The sequence below is a fragment of the Thunnus maccoyii genome, chromosome 15 (assembly GCF_910596095.1).
Source record: "Thunnus maccoyii chromosome 15, fThuMac1.1, whole genome shotgun sequence".
Classification (NCBI taxonomy): Eukaryota; Metazoa; Chordata; class Actinopteri; order Scombriformes; family Scombridae; genus Thunnus; species Thunnus maccoyii.
Window position 1 is genome coordinate 9,238,191 of NC_056547.1, and position 21,106 is coordinate 9,259,296.

The 21,106-nt window shown below is 39.7% G+C and overlaps 2 protein-coding genes across 9 annotated transcripts; one reads left to right on the forward strand and one right to left on the reverse strand.

The window, feature by feature from the left end:
- LOC121913056 (lamin-A-like) lies at window positions 1-15,676 on the reverse strand. 7 transcript variants are annotated; one of them, XM_042435709.1, is made up of 14 exons: window positions 15,662-15,676; window positions 7,456-7,604; window positions 6,541-6,893; window positions 5,169-5,325; window positions 4,574-4,699; window positions 4,274-4,444; window positions 3,554-3,679; window positions 3,071-3,291; window positions 2,659-2,932; window positions 2,362-2,469; window positions 2,147-2,266; window positions 1,967-2,023; window positions 1,003-1,200; window positions 1-745 (listed from the first exon to the last, which is right to left on the reverse strand). In XM_042435709.1, the coding sequence occupies exons 3-14, from the start codon at window positions 6,876-6,878 to the stop codon at window positions 710-712; spliced, it is 1,932 nt and encodes a 643-aa protein (XP_042291643.1). In that variant the 5' UTR covers window positions 6,879-6,893; window positions 7,456-7,604; window positions 15,662-15,676; the 3' UTR covers window positions 1-709. The 7 variants fall into 7 exon arrangements, with proteins under 7 accessions (XP_042291643.1, XP_042291639.1, XP_042291640.1 ...); XM_042435705.1 differs by lacking the exon at window positions 15,662-15,676 and adding an exon at window positions 14,455-14,838; XM_042435706.1 differs by lacking the exon at window positions 15,662-15,676 and adding an exon at window positions 13,951-14,426.
- usf2 (upstream transcription factor 2, c-fos interacting) lies at window positions 11,335-20,859 on the forward strand. Of its 2 annotated transcripts, XM_042435715.1 has the most exons (11): window positions 11,336-11,751; window positions 12,495-12,538; window positions 13,310-13,425; window positions 14,911-15,030; window positions 15,697-15,859; window positions 16,073-16,160; window positions 16,481-16,525; window positions 17,154-17,212; window positions 17,677-17,768; window positions 18,424-18,552; window positions 19,338-20,859. In XM_042435715.1, the coding sequence occupies exons 1-11, from the start codon at window positions 11,714-11,716 to the stop codon at window positions 19,425-19,427; spliced, it is 984 nt and encodes a 327-aa protein (XP_042291649.1). In that variant the 5' UTR covers window positions 11,336-11,713; the 3' UTR covers window positions 19,428-20,859. The 2 variants fall into 2 exon arrangements, with proteins under 2 accessions (XP_042291650.1, XP_042291649.1); XM_042435716.1 differs by lacking the exon at window positions 16,481-16,525 and having other exon boundaries at window positions 11,335-11,751.
- The last annotated feature ends 247 nt before the right edge of the window (window positions 20,860-21,106 follow it).

Consider the following 21,106-nt stretch of genomic DNA (forward strand, 5'->3'; position numbering starts at 1 on the left):
GAAAAATAACCATCTGTGCAAATTAATTACAGTCAGTCAGATAAATTTCACCCCACAATTAAAATATCCCGTCCATCATAACATGTTTACGCTACAGAAACACACCAAACACTGCAAGTAATCCATGATTTGATCAAATCATTATCATTACAAAAAGACAAATCAACCAGATTTCTGAAAATATGTTTATTGATATCAGCAAAAATACACAAAATAGACCTGTAGCACGGCTGGGGTCATTTTACAACTGAGTTCAAAATTCAATTTATTTTTTGAAAACAATTAACATTTCTTTTGAATTTTCTACAACCCTGCTGTGTCAATGTGTCTTTAGGGGGTAATGAAAATATGATTAGACTTTATTGATAGGAATAGTTCAAGACAATACTTTAGCTTTTATTTTACCAGCAAACACTGCTGTCAAAATAGTGTCCAAACAGAAGTTTTAATCTGTTTGAGTGTTAAAGTAACTGTAGCTTAATTTTTTGCTGCCATGTAGAAAGTTTCCAACCCTGAATGTCACCAATACAAAGGTGACAATATTTAGCTTGCCTATGTACATTATAAAAAAGCAGTATACATCTTTATTGCATACTATTCTTGAAAATGATTCCAAAATACATGAATTGAACTTAATAACTACAACTAGTAACTTAACTAATAACTAAGAACTAATAGAGTTTAGAAGCTCCGACATCAATCCCGGAGCTCACATGACTGGACAGCTCTCCATTCTGCTTCCACTCTGAGAAAAAGAAATGAACAAAGTTAGTATCATCACACAAAAAAAATGTTCTTTAAGTTATTTACACCATAGAGAAGATGAGACAAAAATCACAAATTCCCAAAAAATGTGTTATTTCTGGTTAAATGCCTTAAAAAATCTTAAAATACAGAGGAAAAAAATTCATGCTTAAGCCTCCAAGAGTTGCTGACAGTTTTCTTTCTACTTAGGCCTTAAAATTTTAGTCATATATCAACTGTTTGTGTTGCAGGGCCGACCTTGCGAGGTGTGCTGGCGCTGAACACGTAGGACTGCGGCAGTAAACCTTCGGAGATGCCGCCGCTGCGGAAGGAGCGGGAAGCTGAAGACACGGAGCAGTTGCTGGATTTGTCTGAAGGAAGGCCGCAGGAGCCGCACACCACCGTCCGGCTCCTCAGGTTGTACTCGCCGTCGCCACAGGTGCTGTGAGCCACCTGCTGAGGCAAAGAGAAAGATTCAGTGCAGATATTGTGAATTTAATAAGGACTCACTGAAAATCTGTCAACACTTCTCATGTTTGATTGTTGTAATTGGTGATAATTCCAAGGGTGGACAAAAGAAGAGGGCTTAAAATATTCCTGAAGAATATATTGAATGTCTTTAAAAGAAGAAGACTGATTTATGTCACAAACATTAATAAAATTAGGTTAAATTATCACTAAAATCATCAATGCTACATGTGATGCACATTTGGTACTAGTAAGTTTTGTCCATTTTTTGAAAGTCAGCATTGCCACAACTCATATTTTGAGACTGACTTCACTGATAACCGATGTTTGTGTGCTACCAATCAATAATGTTAGACTTGAAGATACAAAACTGTTGATTTTCCCCAAATTTGATTGTTGTTCCACTCCTTCAGGCCAGGCATTTATAGAGCAAAAAGCAAAGAGATTAACATCTCATTTCATTGCACACGTCCAATATCTAAAAAATTAGTTCAGTTTAATTTAATTTAGTTAAGTTTAACAGGTTTTTAACAGTTTAATCTCAAACCAATCTATTGTACTACCTGTATCCCTGTGACTGTTTGTTTAAAAGTGTTAAAGTAGTTAATGTAATATTTCTGGGCTGCACAGTTGAGTGATCTTAAAATACTGTAAGTCTAATTCAGAGGAACCTGATAGTCCAGCATTAGGTTGAATCTACTGATGACTGACCTGCTCACACCCATTTGTATGTAATAAATATAATTATTCTCACCATGTCATCATCTTCCTCTTCAAACTGTGTGCGGGTGACCTTCCTCATTGCCATTTCCTGGAAGAAAAGATGTTACTGTAAAACCAAACACTAGCATTGTGGCCATAACAAAACTCCATGTATTCATAGTACTTTAGGTTTAAATAAAGTGTCAAATACCAAACACCATAATTAAAATACCTCTCCATTGGCACTGATCAAGGTGGTCTGGAAGAAGTCTCCGGTGCCCCAGGAGTTCTGAGTCTTCCATACCAGGTCAGAGGGAGGATTGTGGGTTCCACCAGAACCAGAGGCCCAGATCTGATCGCCACGCCAAAGATAGAGCAGGGTAAGACATCTGTAACCGTTTATCGCTGTGCTGATTTGTGATACTGCTGAGTGAAGTCGCTGCTTACCGTGACCCTCTGGCCGGCCCTCAAGGTGAATTTAGCAGGGAACTTGAATGCGATGGGTGCACCAGATCCTACCTGCCGCTTCACCTGCCAGTTGCCCAAATTCTGATCCTGCAGAAAACAAGATAATAGTTGGATCAAACATCAGTGGTGTGTTTTTATAATGTCAAACCCCTAAAGTAAAAAACCTTCAGGAGATCATTGTGTAGATCTACCGACAATGTAAAAGTGAAGTGAAAACTACAGAACAGAAACAGACAAACAAGACGTCTCAGATATTTAGATTTCCAACTATCTCACCTCATCTGCTTTGTTGCTGAGTCTGACGTATTTCCCGTCCAGGTCCACTTCATCCACAGTGACCCGTCCGCTGGCAGAGGCCTGCTGAGTGATACGAGTGCGGGCCACAGCTCCTCCTGCAAAGCTGGAGGCCTCGCTGTCGGTGTCATTGGGGCGGCGCCTCTTGCCTGGAGTACTGTGACCGCTGCAGTGGACTGACCGAGAGTGAGCTGCTGAAGTAGAGGAACGACTTCCTGTTACTCTGGTCGGTGGGGGGCTGGGGGAGAGACGCAGCCTACGGGGACAGGGAAAAGGAAAAAGTGTAAGAGGCAGAGAAGAAATGACTGCTACTACTGCAAAGCCCTTAATTTATTTATGACTTCATGGCCAAAGCTCATTAGTCTACACACATCTACGCCACCGTGGCACATACCTCTCTTCCTCTCCTTCCAGTAGCTTCCTGTAGGCACATATCTCCATATCCAGGGCCAGCTTGATATCCAAAAGCTCCTGATATTCGTCCAGCTGCTGCTGCATCTGCTGTCTCATCTCGGCCATTTCTCTGTCTTTCTCTCCCAGACGGCGACGCGTGGTGTCCCGCTCTCGAGACAGGGCGTCCTCCAGGTCCCTCACCTTTGCCTCACGAGCCGCCAGCTTGTTTAGACAGAAGAATCACACAGTTATAATCAGATCAGAATCAGCTCGGTTAAGTTTGAAAACCCAGTCTCAAAGGAGTCAGAAAAGAGGTGTTGTTCACATAGGTTAGTTTTGTTTAACTCAACTGAATTTATGTAAATGTGTGGAGCAGATTTTATGTTTTGAATTAAAAAAAACATTAATTCAAGTGAGGTTTTTGCTTTGCTGTAAAATATGTTCGCATTCATGCGTGCAGTGTGAGCTGCTGGTTTCAGATCACCTGTTTCTGCAGCTGGCTGAGCTGAGCAGACGAGGACTCCAGGCGGATTCGAGTCTGCTGAAGCTCCTCGTGTGCCGCTCCCACCAGGTGGCTGTTCCTGTCCGCCGACTGACGTGCACCCTCCAGCTGACAGACGTAGGAAGATTCATAAAGTCAGAATTATAACCTAACTGCACTCTGAATCTCATTTTGCCTCGTTAGTATCAGTTTGTGAAACTTGCTTTCCCGCTGCTGCGAGTCAACTGTTGAAAAAAGGGAAGTAAGAAAAATGCCAAATGTCTTCCTGTGTTATGATCATGTTACTGATATTTTATCTTCTGTTGATGGAAAGAATGTCAGTAAATCTTTCCTCTTCTGTCCTCTGGGGTCAAATGTATTGTAAATAAATTGAAATAAATATTTTTCATGAATTGTTCTTAGATAGATACAGCGGGTGTCATATCAGCTCAGTTTGACAGACAGAAAAAAGAAAAAAACAGTGCCAGAAATGTTAAATAGTCATGAAAAACTATTACTAAGTTGATTTAATATGAAAATGCAGAACTCTCATCAATCTGGTATTCTAAGCAGATTTTATTATCTACTGTTCATTCTATTGTTCTAATGTATAACATGTCCAATAGACAATGGGCAGTCATTGGGAACACATGGTTTGTTGAGACAGTTCAATTGTTCAATTATGGCTTTTTACCTTATAGCAGCGTTAAAATGATAGCGTACCTTAGTATTGTAGGTCTTCTCAATCTCATCCTTGTACATTTTAATCTGCAGTTCATGCTGACCACGCATCTCGGCCAAAGCCTCCGCCAACTTGCTTTCAAAGTCTTGCTGGTGACCGTTATCCAACTCGACCATACGAGACTCATGGCGTCGCTTCGTCTCCCGCAGCTCCTGTTGGAGAATTATAACATCAGGATTATTTTCACTTCATACAGAAATAGCAGGCAGATTTTAATGTGATAGAAAAAGTAAGTGGAGAAGTGATGTATGATGATGATGATGATGATAAGAGAGTCAGACCTCAGAGTGCAGGTTCTTTTGAAACTCCAGCTCCTCTTTGAGAGTCTGGATGCGATTCTCTCCGTCTACTCTCCTCAGCATCTCATCCTGCAGCTGCTTCCTGGCATCACCCAAAGTGGTGTCCAGCTAAGAAAGCATAACAGGAACTAAATATTAGTACAAAGCACAAACATTCACATAAACTAGCAGCTGAGAGCACAACTACGCAGCACAGAAGTGTGCTGGCGATGGATCAGGGATGGTTATGGAGACAGTCCTTTAATCAAAATGCCTGAGCTCAAGCAGCCATGACAGATGTCTGAAGAAGTCTGCCCTGCTGAGGTCAGCTGGAGAAATACACAAGAATTTTGGTGTTTTATTTTCACTTGAGAAAATTATACAACTCTTATGAGGCTCTTGCAAAACCCTACAGGATGAACTTAAAATTAAAAAGGCTAGAAGTGAAGGCTAAAAATAGAGCTGTGACATTTAGTATCACAAAGTGGAAAACACAGTGGACAAACTCTGAGCTGGTGATTTTACAACACAACTACAGCGAGATTGATCCCAGATGTGTTTCCACAGATTTTTAAATTGAGCGTAGGCTTGAGCTTACTTTGGCAACCTGCGTCTTCAGGTCCCTGTTTTCCACATCGAGGTTACGCTTCTCCCCCAAAGCCGTAGTCAAAGACGCATCCTTCGAGTTCAGCAGGGCCTCCAGGTCTTTGAGCCTCTGCAACGCTCCTGCCAGATCTGACTCCTTTTTGCCGTTTCTGTAATGACAAAAATAATCAGGTGTTAAAAAAACCTTTTCCTGGATGTGTTTAAGAATGAGAGAATAAGAATATTTCAGTGAAGAGAGTAAGGATAGATGTTCATTTTGTTTTATAACTTATGAACCAAGTGGAAAGTAAATTACTACAGTTTCCTTTACACAATCTAATGTTGCCTGGATGAAATAGTAACAGGGGAAAGACCTTGGTGTTTCCAAGCCTGTGTATGACTCATAGCCCACAGTGATCAGCCTCTGATCCCATGCATCTGGTAGCCACAAGCCAGCGCTGTTGGTGTTTAGCTGAAACGCTGCCATGGCAACGGCCTGGCTTTACCAAAACACACAGTTGCCATCTCCTCAATATTTATGGAAAAATAATGGAAGCAAGACTGGAGCACACTAAACACCGCCACGTATTGTGTGTATAATGATTACTTTGGTGAAGGAGGAGAAAGGGAAAGAGTTAGTCATCAAGCCCGGGATGTGGCAGCACGGGAAGGAGCCGGAGTGGAAGTCCAACGTCAAACTGAAGTGAGCAATGAGGAGGGTATGTTATAGGGAGTGGCCCCAGCGAGCAGGGCAAAGCGACAGGCAGAGCGTCAGCAGCAGTTAAACAAGCACCAGCTATGAGGAGCTAATGAGTAACTTATCTTCTGCTGCTGTGCATTACATGTATGAATAATTCAGATATTCACACTTCCATCACAAACCCTCAAACTCATGCAATATTAAGCGGACAGATCACAATAACGGAGAAAGATTCGGTTTTAAAAAAGGGGATTTCAGAGGCCTCGAGGGAGCCGTTTCCTCTCGTGATCATCAGACAGCACAAATTATTTGCATCACTAGTGTTTTTTTCAATTTGTTTATAAACAGCATATCAACCCAATTTTATTTTTGACCAAAACTGCTCTCACAAGCTTTGCTCTGTGATATCTAACATCTATAGTCAGATTGTGAGTACTTTCCAAGAGAGCATGGTCATTTGGACTTTATGTCTGAAGAAACTGCATCTCATAAACACACAGTGGTGTTGCAAAGACATTTCGGGGCTGCTGATAAATGTGATTTATTACTGTTTGAAAGGTTTAAGCCCTGCTAAAAATATTCCTCCTTCTCTCCTCACTAGCACCACCCCTGCAAACACATGGCAAACACAATAGAAGCTGCTACCAGATTTAGATTTGGACCAGTGTCATGTGCTGTAACCCACCTGGCTTTCAGCTCCTTGTAGTCCTCTCTCAGCTTGCCCAGCTCCAGCTGGAGACGTGCTCGCTCTTTGGCCACCGAGTCCAGGGTCTGACGGGCATCCGCCAGCTCGGTCTCGTAGGCAGCCTTAAGGCCCGTCAGCTCCCGGCTGATCTCTGTCTCAGACTCTGTGATGCGCATACGCAGGCCGGCATTCTCGGTCTCCAGAGAGCGGACCTTGTCGATGTAGACAACCAGACGATCATTGAGGTTGCACAGGTCCTCCTTCTCCTGGAGCCGGGTGATGCGGTTGGGGGACAGCGGTGTGTTTGCACCTCTGGGAGTGTTTTTGGGTGTCGCCATTGCACCTATCTGCTACTGTTGTAGAAAGAGACACGATTATTCACTTTCTGGAATCTTTTTTTTTTTTCAAAGCAAAATAAATTTACACTTTTTTCTTATTCTGGTGCACATTTGCAAAAACTGACATTTTATTGTGTATAGTTTATACTCAGTGCAATGAAAACAGGACTTTAAATGGGAGGATGGAGGAAGTCAACCATGCAGTTCAGTCTATAAATCAACATTTAACATTCATCATTCTTATTATTAAAATAAATCCAGAACACAAGAATGAAAGCATGGCTAATCTATCCATACAAGTATATTTTTTACTTTTGAAGAAAAGTGTGCATCTGTGAACTTCCATACAAGTACAACAAAGTCAAAACTGCAAGTTTAGAGTTGCAAAAGAGAACATAATTCACTGTAAAATATGCACAATTTCCAGAAACCTCCAACTCCTTTGAGTGCAACGACATTAAGGACAAAAAAAGACAAACAGTATAATCACAAAAATCATGGGAGGGGTTAACGACTCCACCCAAAAGTCAAAGTAATATCCCTGCACAAAAAAATAACTTTTATAGAAAGATTTTACCTTTTTAAGTGGGTCGGAAAAAGAGAAGACTGTGCTCCGAGGATGTCTGATGATCTCTCTGTTAGTTTCCTTGGTAAACTTGTGATCAGAGTGTCTCTCTGAGTTCTCCAGCACTGTTCAGCCTGTTATTGCGCTGTCTGCAAACTCATCTGAGTGCCCATGTAGGAAAGAATGAGATGGGAGGAGAAGAGAGAGGTTGGCCTCAAGTTTGGCATTCAGTAGGTGGCTGTTCCCCTCTCTCTCCATCCCTCTCTCTCTCTCTCTCTCTCTCTCTCTCTGTCTGTCTCACTGTAATGGGTGTGTGATTTGAATGAATGAGTCACTCTTGACCAAAAGAAATGCACAATGACATGTGATATGAACGAGGGATAATTTTAAACAGAAGTATTACCTGAGTGTTGAATTCTACTCATTTACAGTATTTTACTCAAACCACACTTCTTATACTTCTCCATGAAGTTGAAGTATAAGAAGTTTTAGATTGTTTTAACCCTTAAATACACACCTGGAGTATTATGTAATACTGACTCGAGAGAACCTAATCTTGATTTCTTTCCTTTTCTTTAAATATTCTTAAATATTTCACTTAAAACTCCATCAGTGTTGTAGTGGGGGTTTTTTGTGATTAACATGGTATATGCATATAATACACTTAATCCTAACAAAATGAGTTAATATATGTGTGTCTTTGTATCAGGTGAAGAGGTGATGTGAGTGTATGAAGTCTGTGTCTCTTACAGAAAGGGCATGAGCAGGTCATGATGATTTATAGGCAACGTGGACCGTGTTGTGTGTGTGTTTTGCCAAAATTGTGAGCATGAGTGGACACAGGTACCAGCCAGAGCCTGATGTTGGCAGGGGTGAAGCCCACCAGAAGATATCATAAGGTGTTGGCATAAACGGAATGTCATAAACATGTCAAGATGAAGATAAGGGACTTGCTTACTTGCCCACAGGAGCATGATGGGGGAGCAGGGTGAAATAAGGTGAGGAGGAGATGAAAAAGAGGTGAAGTAACTTGCCTTAATGTTAAAAAAAGCTATTTTGTGTGTGTTAGGTGAAGTTTCATTATAAACCAATATGTAAGTGTAATCAATAAAGGCACATAAGCCTCTTGTTGAACAAATGCCAGGGACTGTCCACTGAAGAGGTGTTAATGGTGGAAATTACCTGGACTTTGTGACATGGGAGGAACCCTGAAGCTCCACATTGGGAGGCACTCTCCAGAGTATATAAGGTGATGGTTTCTTATTCGGTTTTTAGGTTTTTGCTTCATGAACCAAGACTCGGTTTACTGTATTATGCTATTTGCACAGTAAATCTAATATTGCACTGAACTCTGTCTGACTGAGTGTTTTTTTATTCAACTTTGAAGTACTGTCTCTTATTTTTGAGTCGTTTGACTAATTTTAAGACTAAAAGATGTTGTGTAGCTGAAGATCTATAGGCCCAGTTTTTTTCAGTTACTACAGTGTAAACATAGGCCGATGCAAATCTTTCCAAAGACACCAAATTGTGGGGAAATGTGTATAAAACAATGTAAAACACATCTAGAATATTTCCCACTGAGGGAATAGATGTCATGTAGTCTTTCATTTGAATATTTTATTCAGTGTAAATATGTTGTAAACAAGCAGATACAGAACACAAATGATTCTGACAGACATTAAAGCTATTTAAGGGGAAATAAAAGGGGGAAACTGAATGTTAAAGGTTAAAAGGGTACTTCTGTTTCAGGTACTGTATGTGTTTATTATAGATTTCCATCAGATGATCAAGCAAATCCCAGTAACTAGTTTTCTTCTGCAAACGTATGCTTGTAAGGATTTTATTTATTATTTATATTACATACACAATATTTTATTGAGTATGTTGGACCCTGCTGCTGTGAAAGTTGCAAATTTTTGGAAGTTGCATTAAACTTTTTGGCTTAAAAATACAAGAAAACTCCAGAGCATTCCCTTTAAAACAATTAAATGCTTTTATTGTCATAGCATGGTCATATTAGACTTTTAAAAAGTCATTTTTTCAAACTTTTTGGCTTGTGATCCCTTATCAAAGGACATGGCCTCAGTGTGGATGTGAGACTGATTGTCCCCTCTTCTGTTTTTTTTTTTTTTTGAAGGACATTTACAGACCTGAAAAGGTTAAAGTATCCGGTATTTCACAAGAGGAAAAGCAGAAAAGTTGGAAAAAATAAACATGCTGTAATTATGGTGGAGAGATGTTTTTCTTTCTTGCGTTGCCTTTTAATCATCTTGTAATCCCTCAGATTCATAGTGTCTGCAGAAACTATTCACCCCCCTTGAAAGTTTGACTAGATTTAATGTGGCTTTTTGACACTGACTAGCAGAAAAAAACACCCTTTAATATCAATATGAAAACAGATCTCTACAAAGTGATATAAATAAGCTACAAATGTAAAATTCAATATACTTGTTTGCGTAAGTATCCACCCCTCCTCATCTACTTTGATTCAGTGTTTTAAGACAACAAAACTTCCAGATGGGTGAAAACTTTATCTTTGATTTAAGGACTACTATCATATTTTAATGTGTATAATATGAAGTTGTGTTTGTTTGGTGTCCTTTTTTGTTTTATTACTATTTCTCAGTTCTATACTAAATCACGTTTTTAGATGTTCTGATGATTTCAAGGTGTTTTCTGAAGCTCATTTATAAAAACTTAAAAACCTTTCAAGTGGGGGGAAAAAAATTGATCTCAGACATAGTTGGAATATCTGCTAATAAACACTCACCGGCCACTTTATTAGAAACACAAATGCAAACCAATACAACAACTCTCAACTATTGCGAAACTTATACATTTTCAGTTTTTGTCGACATCGTCAGAAAGGTGATAATTCTACTTTATGTTTATTATTGTATTATCGTAGTGGATGATGGTGGTGTACTGGGGTGCATTATATTGAAAAGTGTCCCTAGTATTTTGCCCCCTTCATGTATGTTAATGGGGTGGACAAAATATTAGAAACACCTTTCAATATAATGCACTCCTGTACCACCACCCACTACAACCTCAATAACAAACATAAAATACAATTTATGGCAGATCTGTTGTATTGGATTGCATTAGATTGTGCAGGTGTACCTCATGAAGTGAATGTGAGTGTATTTTCTGTCTACACTATGCCTGATGGATCCAGCATCGCCTCCCACTGGCTGCTGATGTGATGGAAATGTCGTGACTGCCTGCGGACAGACAGCATGTTCCCCTCGTAACCGCTCTCCTGCTTCATCTACAGCCCAATTAATTACCCACAAAAGTAGCTCTCCTATCAGATTTTGACGTAAAATTGGTGCTACAGCTGTCCAACAGGACATAAAACGGTGAATTATGAGCACCGTGTGTGCGCTGCGCGCTGCTTCGTGGCACGGCATGGACATGGTTTCTGTCATGTGGTTTGTGGGAAAACCCGTATTGGATCTCTGTGGTCACCTGGGCAAGGAAGCTGAAAAACGTTGCGTTGAGGAGCTGCCTGTCAACGTGTATCTGACAGATAAATACACTTGAGCATGCTTGACAGGGAAAACAAACAGTATAACGCCGTTTCAGATACTAAAAAGCCAAATAATCCACGTGGAACCCGTTTAAGTCTTTTTTTAAATAAGGAAATAAACAGAGAAAAGACACGAGAATCTGCTTCTAACACCCCAACTGTTGGCATTGGAGGAGTCACGTGAATACTAGATGACAATATCTGAAATCGTACACATACAAAGCAACAAAAAAAAAACAGTGAAAAACAAAAAATGTATCGCATAATAAGTAGTCCACTCCGCGTCTTATCGGGCGCATGTCGTAGCCAGCCTGCAGCTTTGCGCGGATAAACAGCAGCTGTGTGTCGCAGAGCAACAAAAAAAAAAAAGGACACCAAAGACGACCTCCAGCTCATCTATTTAAAGAGGAAATCATCTTCTGTCAGTGCATCCAGCAGCTCATCTTAAAGACTTTAACAATCTTAACCCTTGACAGCAGCAGAAGCCGGAGCACCGCCGCCTTCATAGCCGCGTAAACCGCCCGAGCTGTTTTTTTGTTTTTACGCACAGACGCAGACGGCGCCGTCCTGCTTCACAACGGCCTCCATTTTAGCTCCTTGCCCGGTCGGTGCCTCACGTGTCCTGGACTGTCTTTCTCACATGACCCGTGTGTTTGTCCCCGTGATCAGCGCTTCCATCTCCGTAAATCAGTGTCGTTGAATATCGGCGTTTTTTTTTTTTACACCCGCGGAACCTTCATGGATATGCTGGAGCAGAGTCTGGACAGCTCGGCGAGGTGAGAGGCTGTTGGCCGCTTCCTGCTCTGCCATGGCTCCCACCACCACGGCCTAAAATCTCCCTGCAACGCGATGCTCTGTTAATAAGCTTTATGCTGCGGTTACTTTTTTAAAAATATTTGTGCATCGCTCGGTTTTGTGTCTCCCGGTTGAATCGGTGTCTGTGCAGTATGCTGGGTTAATGCTGCCTTTGAGCACCATTAAAGATATTTTCAGCTAAAACTGAGCGCCTTTTTTTTTTTTTTTTTTTTTTACAAATCTGTGACATTACATCTGCTGTTATATTTACTAGACAAGCAAGGCAAGCTCATAACAGCAATTTGAGTCTATTTTTCAGGGTAATATCGATTGCATCGTGCTGATATTGTACCTGATGCACATTTTGTGGGATTAAAATGCTTTTTTAACGAAAACAGGGCGGTGTTAGTAGTATTATAGTTATTTTTGAAAGTTTTTCTCTCCATGTGCAGCCAATCAACCACTCATACTTGACTTTTAATCACCAAATAATTGTAATTTTCCTCCTGGAATTTGCAGAAAACTTGATTTTTATCATGCATGTACGCCAATTATGTACGATTACTTTATTTATGTCTTATTTATCATTTACTCATGTGACCACCCGGGGGCGCCGTTTATCCACAACTCAGGATTGGCACTCTATTGGTGATAAGTAATGATCTGGTTTGCAAGTAATCACTGTTGATTTCAATTGACTCATCTGTCTTTTCTGTTTTTTTAGTCACGACAAACAGGAAACAGAAGAGGTGGTGCAGTTACAGGAAGGTGAGAGCTTCCTTACTTCCAATCTAACCAAGTGAAACAAGTGTCCTAGTTAGTGCAAATGCAGTTACTTGATTAGTAGATCAACAGACAATTATCTGCCAACACATTCTGATAGTAGAGTTGTTGTATATTCAGCAAAAAAAAACAGTAAATACGTGCTTGTTCAACCATCTCAAATGTGAGGATTTGCTCTTATTTCATTGTTAATTAAAGTTATTTAATATTTTTGGGTGTTGGTTGGACAAAACAAGCACTCTGAATTGGGATTGGATGTTTTACAATATTTTCTGACATTTTACAAACTATTAATCAATAAAATAACTGTCAGTGCAATCAGTAATGGGAAAAAATGTTAGTTGTAATCCTAGTGCTGTCATGATAATGCATGCATTGAATACAAATGTACATGCTGCTTCTCAGAGAAAGATAAATTATATTATATTTACTTACTCTTGAATATTCTTGTCCATTCTTGACTCACGCTGAGACATTATGTGTATATCTTTTTCCTCACATCTGTGTTTTTATGTCTCTGACCAGATGCAGAGTCACAGATTTGAAACATTTCGACCTGTGTCTGTCTTATTCTATTTTAGCTTTCTTTAATTTCCAGTTTAACACTTTTTAATTGTATTTTAATGTCTTTTTACGTTGCCTTGTATTGCTTTCATATTCTGTCTTGATGCCTTTTATGCTCTATGTAAAGCACTTTGAATTGCCTTGTCGTTGAAATGCGCTATACAACTAAACTTGCCTTGCCGTATGTTGCAGGAGAAGCGGTGGGGACGGAGGAGCAGACAGCAGTGACCATCACCGGTGTCCCACAAGCTGCGTTCGCTGACCACAATGTGCAGTACCAGTTCCGCACAGAGAACAGTGGAGGACAGGTGAGGATGGAGAACCTCTCGACTTATTTTCACGATTAATTTATTAGTTGTTGGGTTTATAATATGTGAGAAAATGTTGATGATTGTTTCCTAAAGTCTAAGATGCTATCTAAAATGCATTGATTTGTCCTGACCAACAGTTCACAAGTCAAAAATATTCAGTTTACTATCAAAGAGGTCTAAATAACTTGAAATATTCACATTTAAGAAGCTGGAACCCGTGAATTTTAACATTTTTTTTCCTTTAAAAATGGTTCAAATTGATTAATTGATTATCAAAATTGTTGGAGATTAATTTTCTCCCCCTACAACAGATAGTTAAGAGCAGCAGTAGTACAGTAGTTACACAGTGGAAACAGATTTGTAGCAAGAGTAGCATAATAGGGGTGTTATTAAGTACTAATCACTCCAGATGTCAGTCTCTGGCTCCATCTAACAATTTTCTGTCTCTTTCCACTTATGCAGCACTTAAACATGTGTAACTCAAAAACTGTACTTTGAGAAAATACAAATAATTTGTCTTACATCTGCCATTAAACGGTCAGGTTTTGGTGCTTACGTTGTTTGCTCATTCTACCGATTGACCGTTAGCTAAGCCCCGCCCCCGTAGTTACTGTTGCTATGTCTGTCAATCTTTCAGTTTGTAACGGTCGATTTACTGCTTGAAATTCTTAGCAATTTTTGAAAGGATAAGTAATTGATTTTTAGGCAGAGGCAAACAAAAGCAGGCTTTTCATTTCTAGCTGGCAACTGTTTATTTGGCCGTCAGAAGTGACTACTTGTTGGCAAATTTTATCAGCTGTATCTACCTGCCTTAGCATTGGAAGTAACACTTGGTTACTATGGTTAGTGCTGAAGGTAGTATGCTTCTTAGCCGGACATGCTAATGAAAGCAGCTTAAATTATAGCAGAAAAACTCAGTTATTTACACTTCTGGTTGTGTGATTTTTGGATTAGGATAAATACACAGACCCTTCCCTTCTTACTTTTTAGATACTGAGTATCTAAAATGTACCGAGTAGTTCTTACCACAGTCCAACTTAATGCACACGTCTTCAATGTGTGTGGAGAAATCTTCGCTTGACAGGCGTGCTGTGATCTAGGGAGGGGTTTAGATAACTGATACCAAGATATTTTAAATTAGCCATGTTCAAACCACACTTGTTTGTTGCCAGGAATTGTATTTCTACACATACGTAACCCCAAACCCAGAGTTATCATAGGAAACAGATGAGGTAGATGTTAAGACCCAATAACCACTTACTTATTCTCAGAAAAGATGTAAATGTGAGATTAACCGTCCTCTCTACATTAGGATAAATGTCATGAATTCCCACGTCGGTTGTTTGTTGTTATTTTGTTTTTAAGTCTAGGTTTTATTTTGATTTGGCAGTGTAAAAGCAACTATACAATTTAAAACCACTTCCCTGGAGCTCTTTTTTTTAAAAAAACAAAAAACGTGTTTCCTCTTTGCTCTGTATACAGGTGACCTATCGTGTGGTTCAAGTGACAGACGATCAAATAGAAGCAACAGCTGACGGGACCGGAGCCGTCAGCGTCGTCTCGACTGCAGCGTTTGCCGGAGCCCCTCAGGCAGTGGCACAGGTCAGTCGACAAACTGAGAGACTGCGTGACTTCTGTCTAATTTACATGCACAACAAAGCAACACCAAACACAGCGGGAAGAAAAATTTGTATGTTCATGCTAATGTGCTATGACATGTGATTCAACAACTCAGATGTACTCACAAAACTCATCTTCTTATTTTTATTGAACTTTTGTTTCAAGAAAACAAGTATGACAAAGATTTTCTCTAAAATATGTGTAATAAACATTAACATTTTGAATAGTAACATTAAATCTACTCATGTCTGCCAGATCAATCCTTATTATAACCATAAATAAAAGTTAGGAAACCTCATAAAATGTGAAGCTCAATCACAAATATATCACAAGCAGATAATAGTGAAATAGTGTTATCATTGTGAGTGCAGTGTGGCTTAGGTAGCTAACCTTTTAAACCCTCACTTGCATTGAAAGGAAAGCGATATTGTGGAAAGCAATGCTGATATAGATGTACATGTTTTTTGAAGGTTTTGGCAGATGTCACATAGATTTACCCTTCTTTTGTTCTTAATTTCATCCCAAGATGTCTCAAACATCACTTCAAAGCTACATTAATACACACATAACCTTACCTTATACTTTGTATCAGTCATTTAGATATTATTCTCACTATTTTGACTTGTTCCTGTCTTCATCACCGTTCAGGCTGTCATCCAGAACCCTTTCAGTAACGGGGGCAGTCCTGTCGGGGAGACCGTGGGGGGAGAGACGCGGTTTGCTTATTTCCCTGCCGCCACCGTCAGCGATGGAACAGCCACGGCCGTGTCGGTGCAGGCCACCGCCGACCCAACCATCACACAGGCAGGAGGTGAGAAAACGCTCCATAATTATCTGGGGGAAAAGTGATGCTTTATCTTTAAAAAATTGTATTTTTATACATGCAGTAACAGTCAAAAGCTTCCCAAGACACATTGTTTCATGTTTAATAGATACTGAAGGTATCAGTGCATCTTTAGAATATTTTTATTCTTCTGTCACTGCAGGATAAACTTAATTTTTTGTCCCTTTTTTATAAATCTAGGTCAGTTTTACGTGATGATGAGCCCCCCTGAGGTGCTGCAGACGGCGACCCCTCGTACCATCGCACCGCGCACGCACACCTACACAGCGTGAGTATAACACAACGCCTCACTGCATATTCATCATCATCATCCCTTAAGTCTGGTGTTTCACCAAATCCACAGCACCTTCCCCACATGGTCAGCCATCTTCTCACCCTCCCCTCTCCCCAAACCTCCCACCCACCACACACATTTTCTAACCCCTTCTCCACAGTGGATTGGATGTTCTTTTCCTCCCTTTTTTTGGAATGATTTAGTTTTTGTCATTGTGTGTACAAGTGAAGATGAACAAATAAATTCAATATCCATCATTTAAAACATCCAACATCTGAAAACCACACTCTGTCCTACTTACCTGCCATCCCCAGAGACCTTGGTGAAAGCGAGATGTTGCAGCATGGCAGTACAAACTGGTGAGGAGAACTTTCACATACGCCCCCCAACCCCCCCACCCTGCCCCCATGACGTGTTGTAGAGACGTTTGGTGGCTCACTAATCAATCATTAGCATCCTTGTTTGGTGAATTACATGTGTATATAGTCAGTGGCTGTGTTTACATACATGGAGTAAGCTGACTGCCTCCAGGTTTAGTTTACACCCACCTTTGGTATCCATCCTATGATTGAGTCTTTCTCATAGCATGAAATATGGTTGATAGTTAACTAAAAACCCTTATTCAGAGGCCAGATCCTTCGAAGGACGAGGCCCACAAAAGTGTGCCCTTCGGAGGACATGAAGGCCCTGCACCTTCCCGCCAAATGAGACAGTCTAGCTTGACATAAACCATAATGAAGGGTACATTTATGGGTTATTGTTGATTCATAAAAGTAAACAAATCTCCTTTATCAATCACATGGATCTTTGTTTAATTACCTTTGACAACATTGTTGTGTCACTGAATTCTAGTTAAGGTGTTACAGTTTTGTTTAGTTGTTTTTTATATGGTTAATATTCTGCACAATGAAAATCTGACATTGAATTTTATCCAAATGTTAGTGTCAAATGTATGTTTTTTTTGTTTCTTTTGTTGTGTCTTTACAGGAAGGTGGATGGTCCACGGGCACCCAGGGATGAGAGGCGAAGAGCACAGCACAATGAAGGTATGTGGTCACAAGTGTCATGAATGTTTTAAATTATTTTGTCAAATATTTTAATATAAAATCGAATCCTCGTGTACCTCAGGAAAGCTCTGGGTGTTATTTGAACCTTTTAAACAGTTGATGATAGTATATTAGCACCAATATTTTAAGCATAAATTACCCTTTAAAATATTGGATCTGATTTAAATGTTTATCCCTAAGGTGTTATGTTTTAATTTTGTCTTTAAAAAGGACTGTTGCAGCTCATTTCTGCAAATGGTGGACAAATTGTAGTCGCATGATAATGCATACAGTATAAACGGCCTTTTAAGTTTGAAAGAAAAAAGAAAGATGTGTTTGTTTCTCTGCATTTAATCTAAAACAACTCATCTGCTAAGATTATACTTGCTGTTGTCAGATGTATATGACCACAGCTTTGAGGGTTAAAAGATAAGTATCTTTCTTTCCTTTTTAAAATTTTGCAGTGGAAAGAAGAAGAAGAGACAAGATTAACAACTGGATTGTCACGCTTTCAAAAATCATCCCTGACTGCAGCGTAGATAGCAGAACTGGAGCGGTGAGTGTCACACAAAACACAAAAAGCCCCGAAAATCACATTTTATTTTTTTCTTGTGACGCTTAAGTGTCCTCCTAACAACCCATAAAGTCTTCAAAGCATGTAAAAAAAAAATGGTGACAGATGGCTGTAATAAGTCTTTGATTAGATTAAAGCTGGATCTCTCTAGAGATCAGGTTTTTTTGAGGTCACACTGCTGATATGTCCATATTTAGTCTGAAAGTTTCTGTTTTGTGTTGTTGATCTTGTTAAACATTGCTCGCATGCATGCATTGCTTGTATTCATGTTGTGGCTAGGATGCATCCAGTAATTTCTCTGAATTCTGACCCTCTGAAACTAAGGCAGAAAGTCAGATTTTAAACAGGTGTAACCACATTAAAGGATTCACAATCTGAGTCAAAAGTAACAGAGAGGGACACGTGGCAGCGTCTATTGAGTTCATATGACTCTGTTGTTGCTCCATATGTAACCAGGAGTTGGCCAAAAGTCAAAGGCTCTGAGATGGTTTAGTCACAAGAGGGAAAGCTAAATAAAGATTTATGCAATTGACACAATGGTGGGGGGAAAAACTGAAGGCTTAGAAAGAAATCTTAGTAAGAAAGGAAACGATGAGTCATTTGATCCTCCAGCAACACAATCTGTTGTGATTCTCAGAGTAAAGGAGGCATCCTGTCCAAAGCTTGTGACTACATCAGAGAGCTGCGTCAGAGTAACCAGCGACTGCAGGAGAGTTACAAGGAGGTGGAGCGAGTGGAGATGGACAACGAGCTGCTCAGACAACAGGTTAACTTCAAACATACACACTTTGCTTCATATCTTTGCTTGACTACACTCAGCCTGAATAGGACTCTTATTTTGAATCAAAAAGAAGAGAAGCAGGCCTGCGAATGAAAGGTAATCCGTTTAAATGGCAGCGTTAGCAGGAAAATGTCTGGGCAAGTAACATACTGTTTAAGAAAAAAATAGAATGGAAAAACAACCAAAAATAAAACACAGGTAACCTTAACCTGGTGTAAGAAACCTGTTAAAGCAAGCCTATGTAGGTTTTGGATGAAGAACTAGCACATTCTCTCTTATATAAGTGAAACGTTAACAAGGTTAATAATCAATAAAATACACCTGTACTCAATTCACTATACCCAGAGATTTTGACTCTAGTCTTACTGGTGACCAGTGGCTAATGTTAGCTAAATTCAGCTTGATATTGCTGTGCAACACTTTGCTGCGTTCTTGTGCTACTGTTAAGAAACATGTTACAGTGTAATAACAATGTCATGTTCATGTCATACTGGAGTTACTGTAATCACCAGTTTACTTCAACAGCCAAGTGGTGATTACAATTGTGAAAAAGTCAGATTTGTCTGAGAGCAATAACAATGTCCTTGTAAGTAATTAATGTTCTGTAATTACCACTTGTCGCCACAGTGGGCACTGTTCATCAATAAGCACACATTGATAATTCAGCTACTATTGTTAGAAGATGAAAGTGAGCGAAACAAAACTCACCATATTGCTTTGTGTCTATTGTTTTCTTTGAGTTTTTAATAATTGTTCTTTCGCTTTTCCAGATTGAGGAGCTAAAAAACGACAATGCACTGCTTCGAGCACAGCTACAGCAGCACGGTGTAGAAGTCAATGGAGATGCGACACCACAGTGATTGTGGACTGGACATATGTAACGTCACAAAAAAAACGCATCCTCCCACTCACCCGAACAATACCAGGAAACGGAAAAAAAACGTTGAGAGATGGCTTACATCTGAAATTGGACCACACATAAAACATACACACACACGAGCTTGAAGAGAACACTGAAGGACTGCAAACTGAAAACACCACCAACACCTCCAGCTGTTCAAAGGATGAACGCTCTGAAATCCGTTAACTGTGTAGCTAAATGAACCTCTCACCTCTGCTTCAAGGAAAAATCGACCTCCGCACACCACCACCACTCTTGCACCAAACTTTCTTTTTACTTTAAATTATGAACCTGCCACAGAAAATTTACTTTTAATGATTTCACCTTTTTATCTTACCGCAAACTCTTTTATGTTTTTGTTGATATGCTGTGTTTGAAACTACTAAATGTGACATGAATGATAGTTTCCTTTTTTTTCTTTGTCCTTTTTTTAATTTATTAGTCTTTAAGGAATGTGTATACAGAAAGGAAAAAAAAACAAAGCTGACTTTCACATTGACTCCTTCCCCCCTAGCAGTGAACAACATAATGGGCAAAATGGGTATTTTCATATTCATCACTGTTAAGGTTAGTTTTACTGTCCGTGGATCACGTGTATATAATGTATAGTTGATCTGTGTGCAGATTTAGGTAACAATTTCTGCCTCTTAACACTGACACTCCAAGCACCAGACGGAGCTCACAAACCTTATAAATGTAGTCCAATGTCAGTAAATTAAAAGAACTATGATACTTTTCTGTCAGTCAAAGTGTAAGCAGCTTTGATAGCACATGCATGGGGGTTTTATTTTTAGCGCAAGGCCTTAATAGAAGCCTGTTGGAGAATATAGGTGTTACCATAGCTCAGGTAATTGGGATAGTGCACTGGCAAGTGGTTCCCAGGCTCAATGAAGTCTTTACATATAGAATTTAGATCTCTTTTGTGTCCCCATTAGGTGCAATGTACAGATAAATGAGAATTATTGAGATGATTTTCAACATGTGAATCATTTTTTTTATCGGGCATTAAATCATAGTTTGTTTGTATATCTGCTTAATAGGTCACTGGTGTAATGCACTGAAATAGAGGTTCAGGCACGTGAGGTCTTGGTTTGAGACCCGGCCTCTGTTTAGCCCACTAGCCTCTGTTTGGCCCACCAGTCCTGCTGCATTTTAGTGGAGACCAGAGGTGGCTTTTTCTTCCCCATTTCTCAAAACATTTTGGGAACCGTTGCTGCTGACAGAAGATAATAAAAACAGCCATGGTCAGGAATGTGCTGAGGGTTGTTTGGATGCAAGTGATGATAGTTGTAACTAACCAGCTTTTGTCTACACTGAAAGTCACCACAGCATGGAATTATAACCACTGGCATGACTAATTCTGATACTACAATAAAACAGAAGTGTTTATACCTGAGTGTTGATTATTAACGATACAATTTGTGTATTTTAAATAGCTTTTTAGCAGCCAGGAAGGCACCTTAGTGCAGTGGTTCTCACAGCAAGAAACCCTAAACTGACACAATTTAAACCACAGATCCCCATCTGATAAGACTTTTTGCATTTAGATGCTTTATCACAGGAAGTGTATGAAACCCAAGACAAAAATAGTCTACATACATTCATACGGTCTTTCATTGTGTTACTTATGGATGGAAT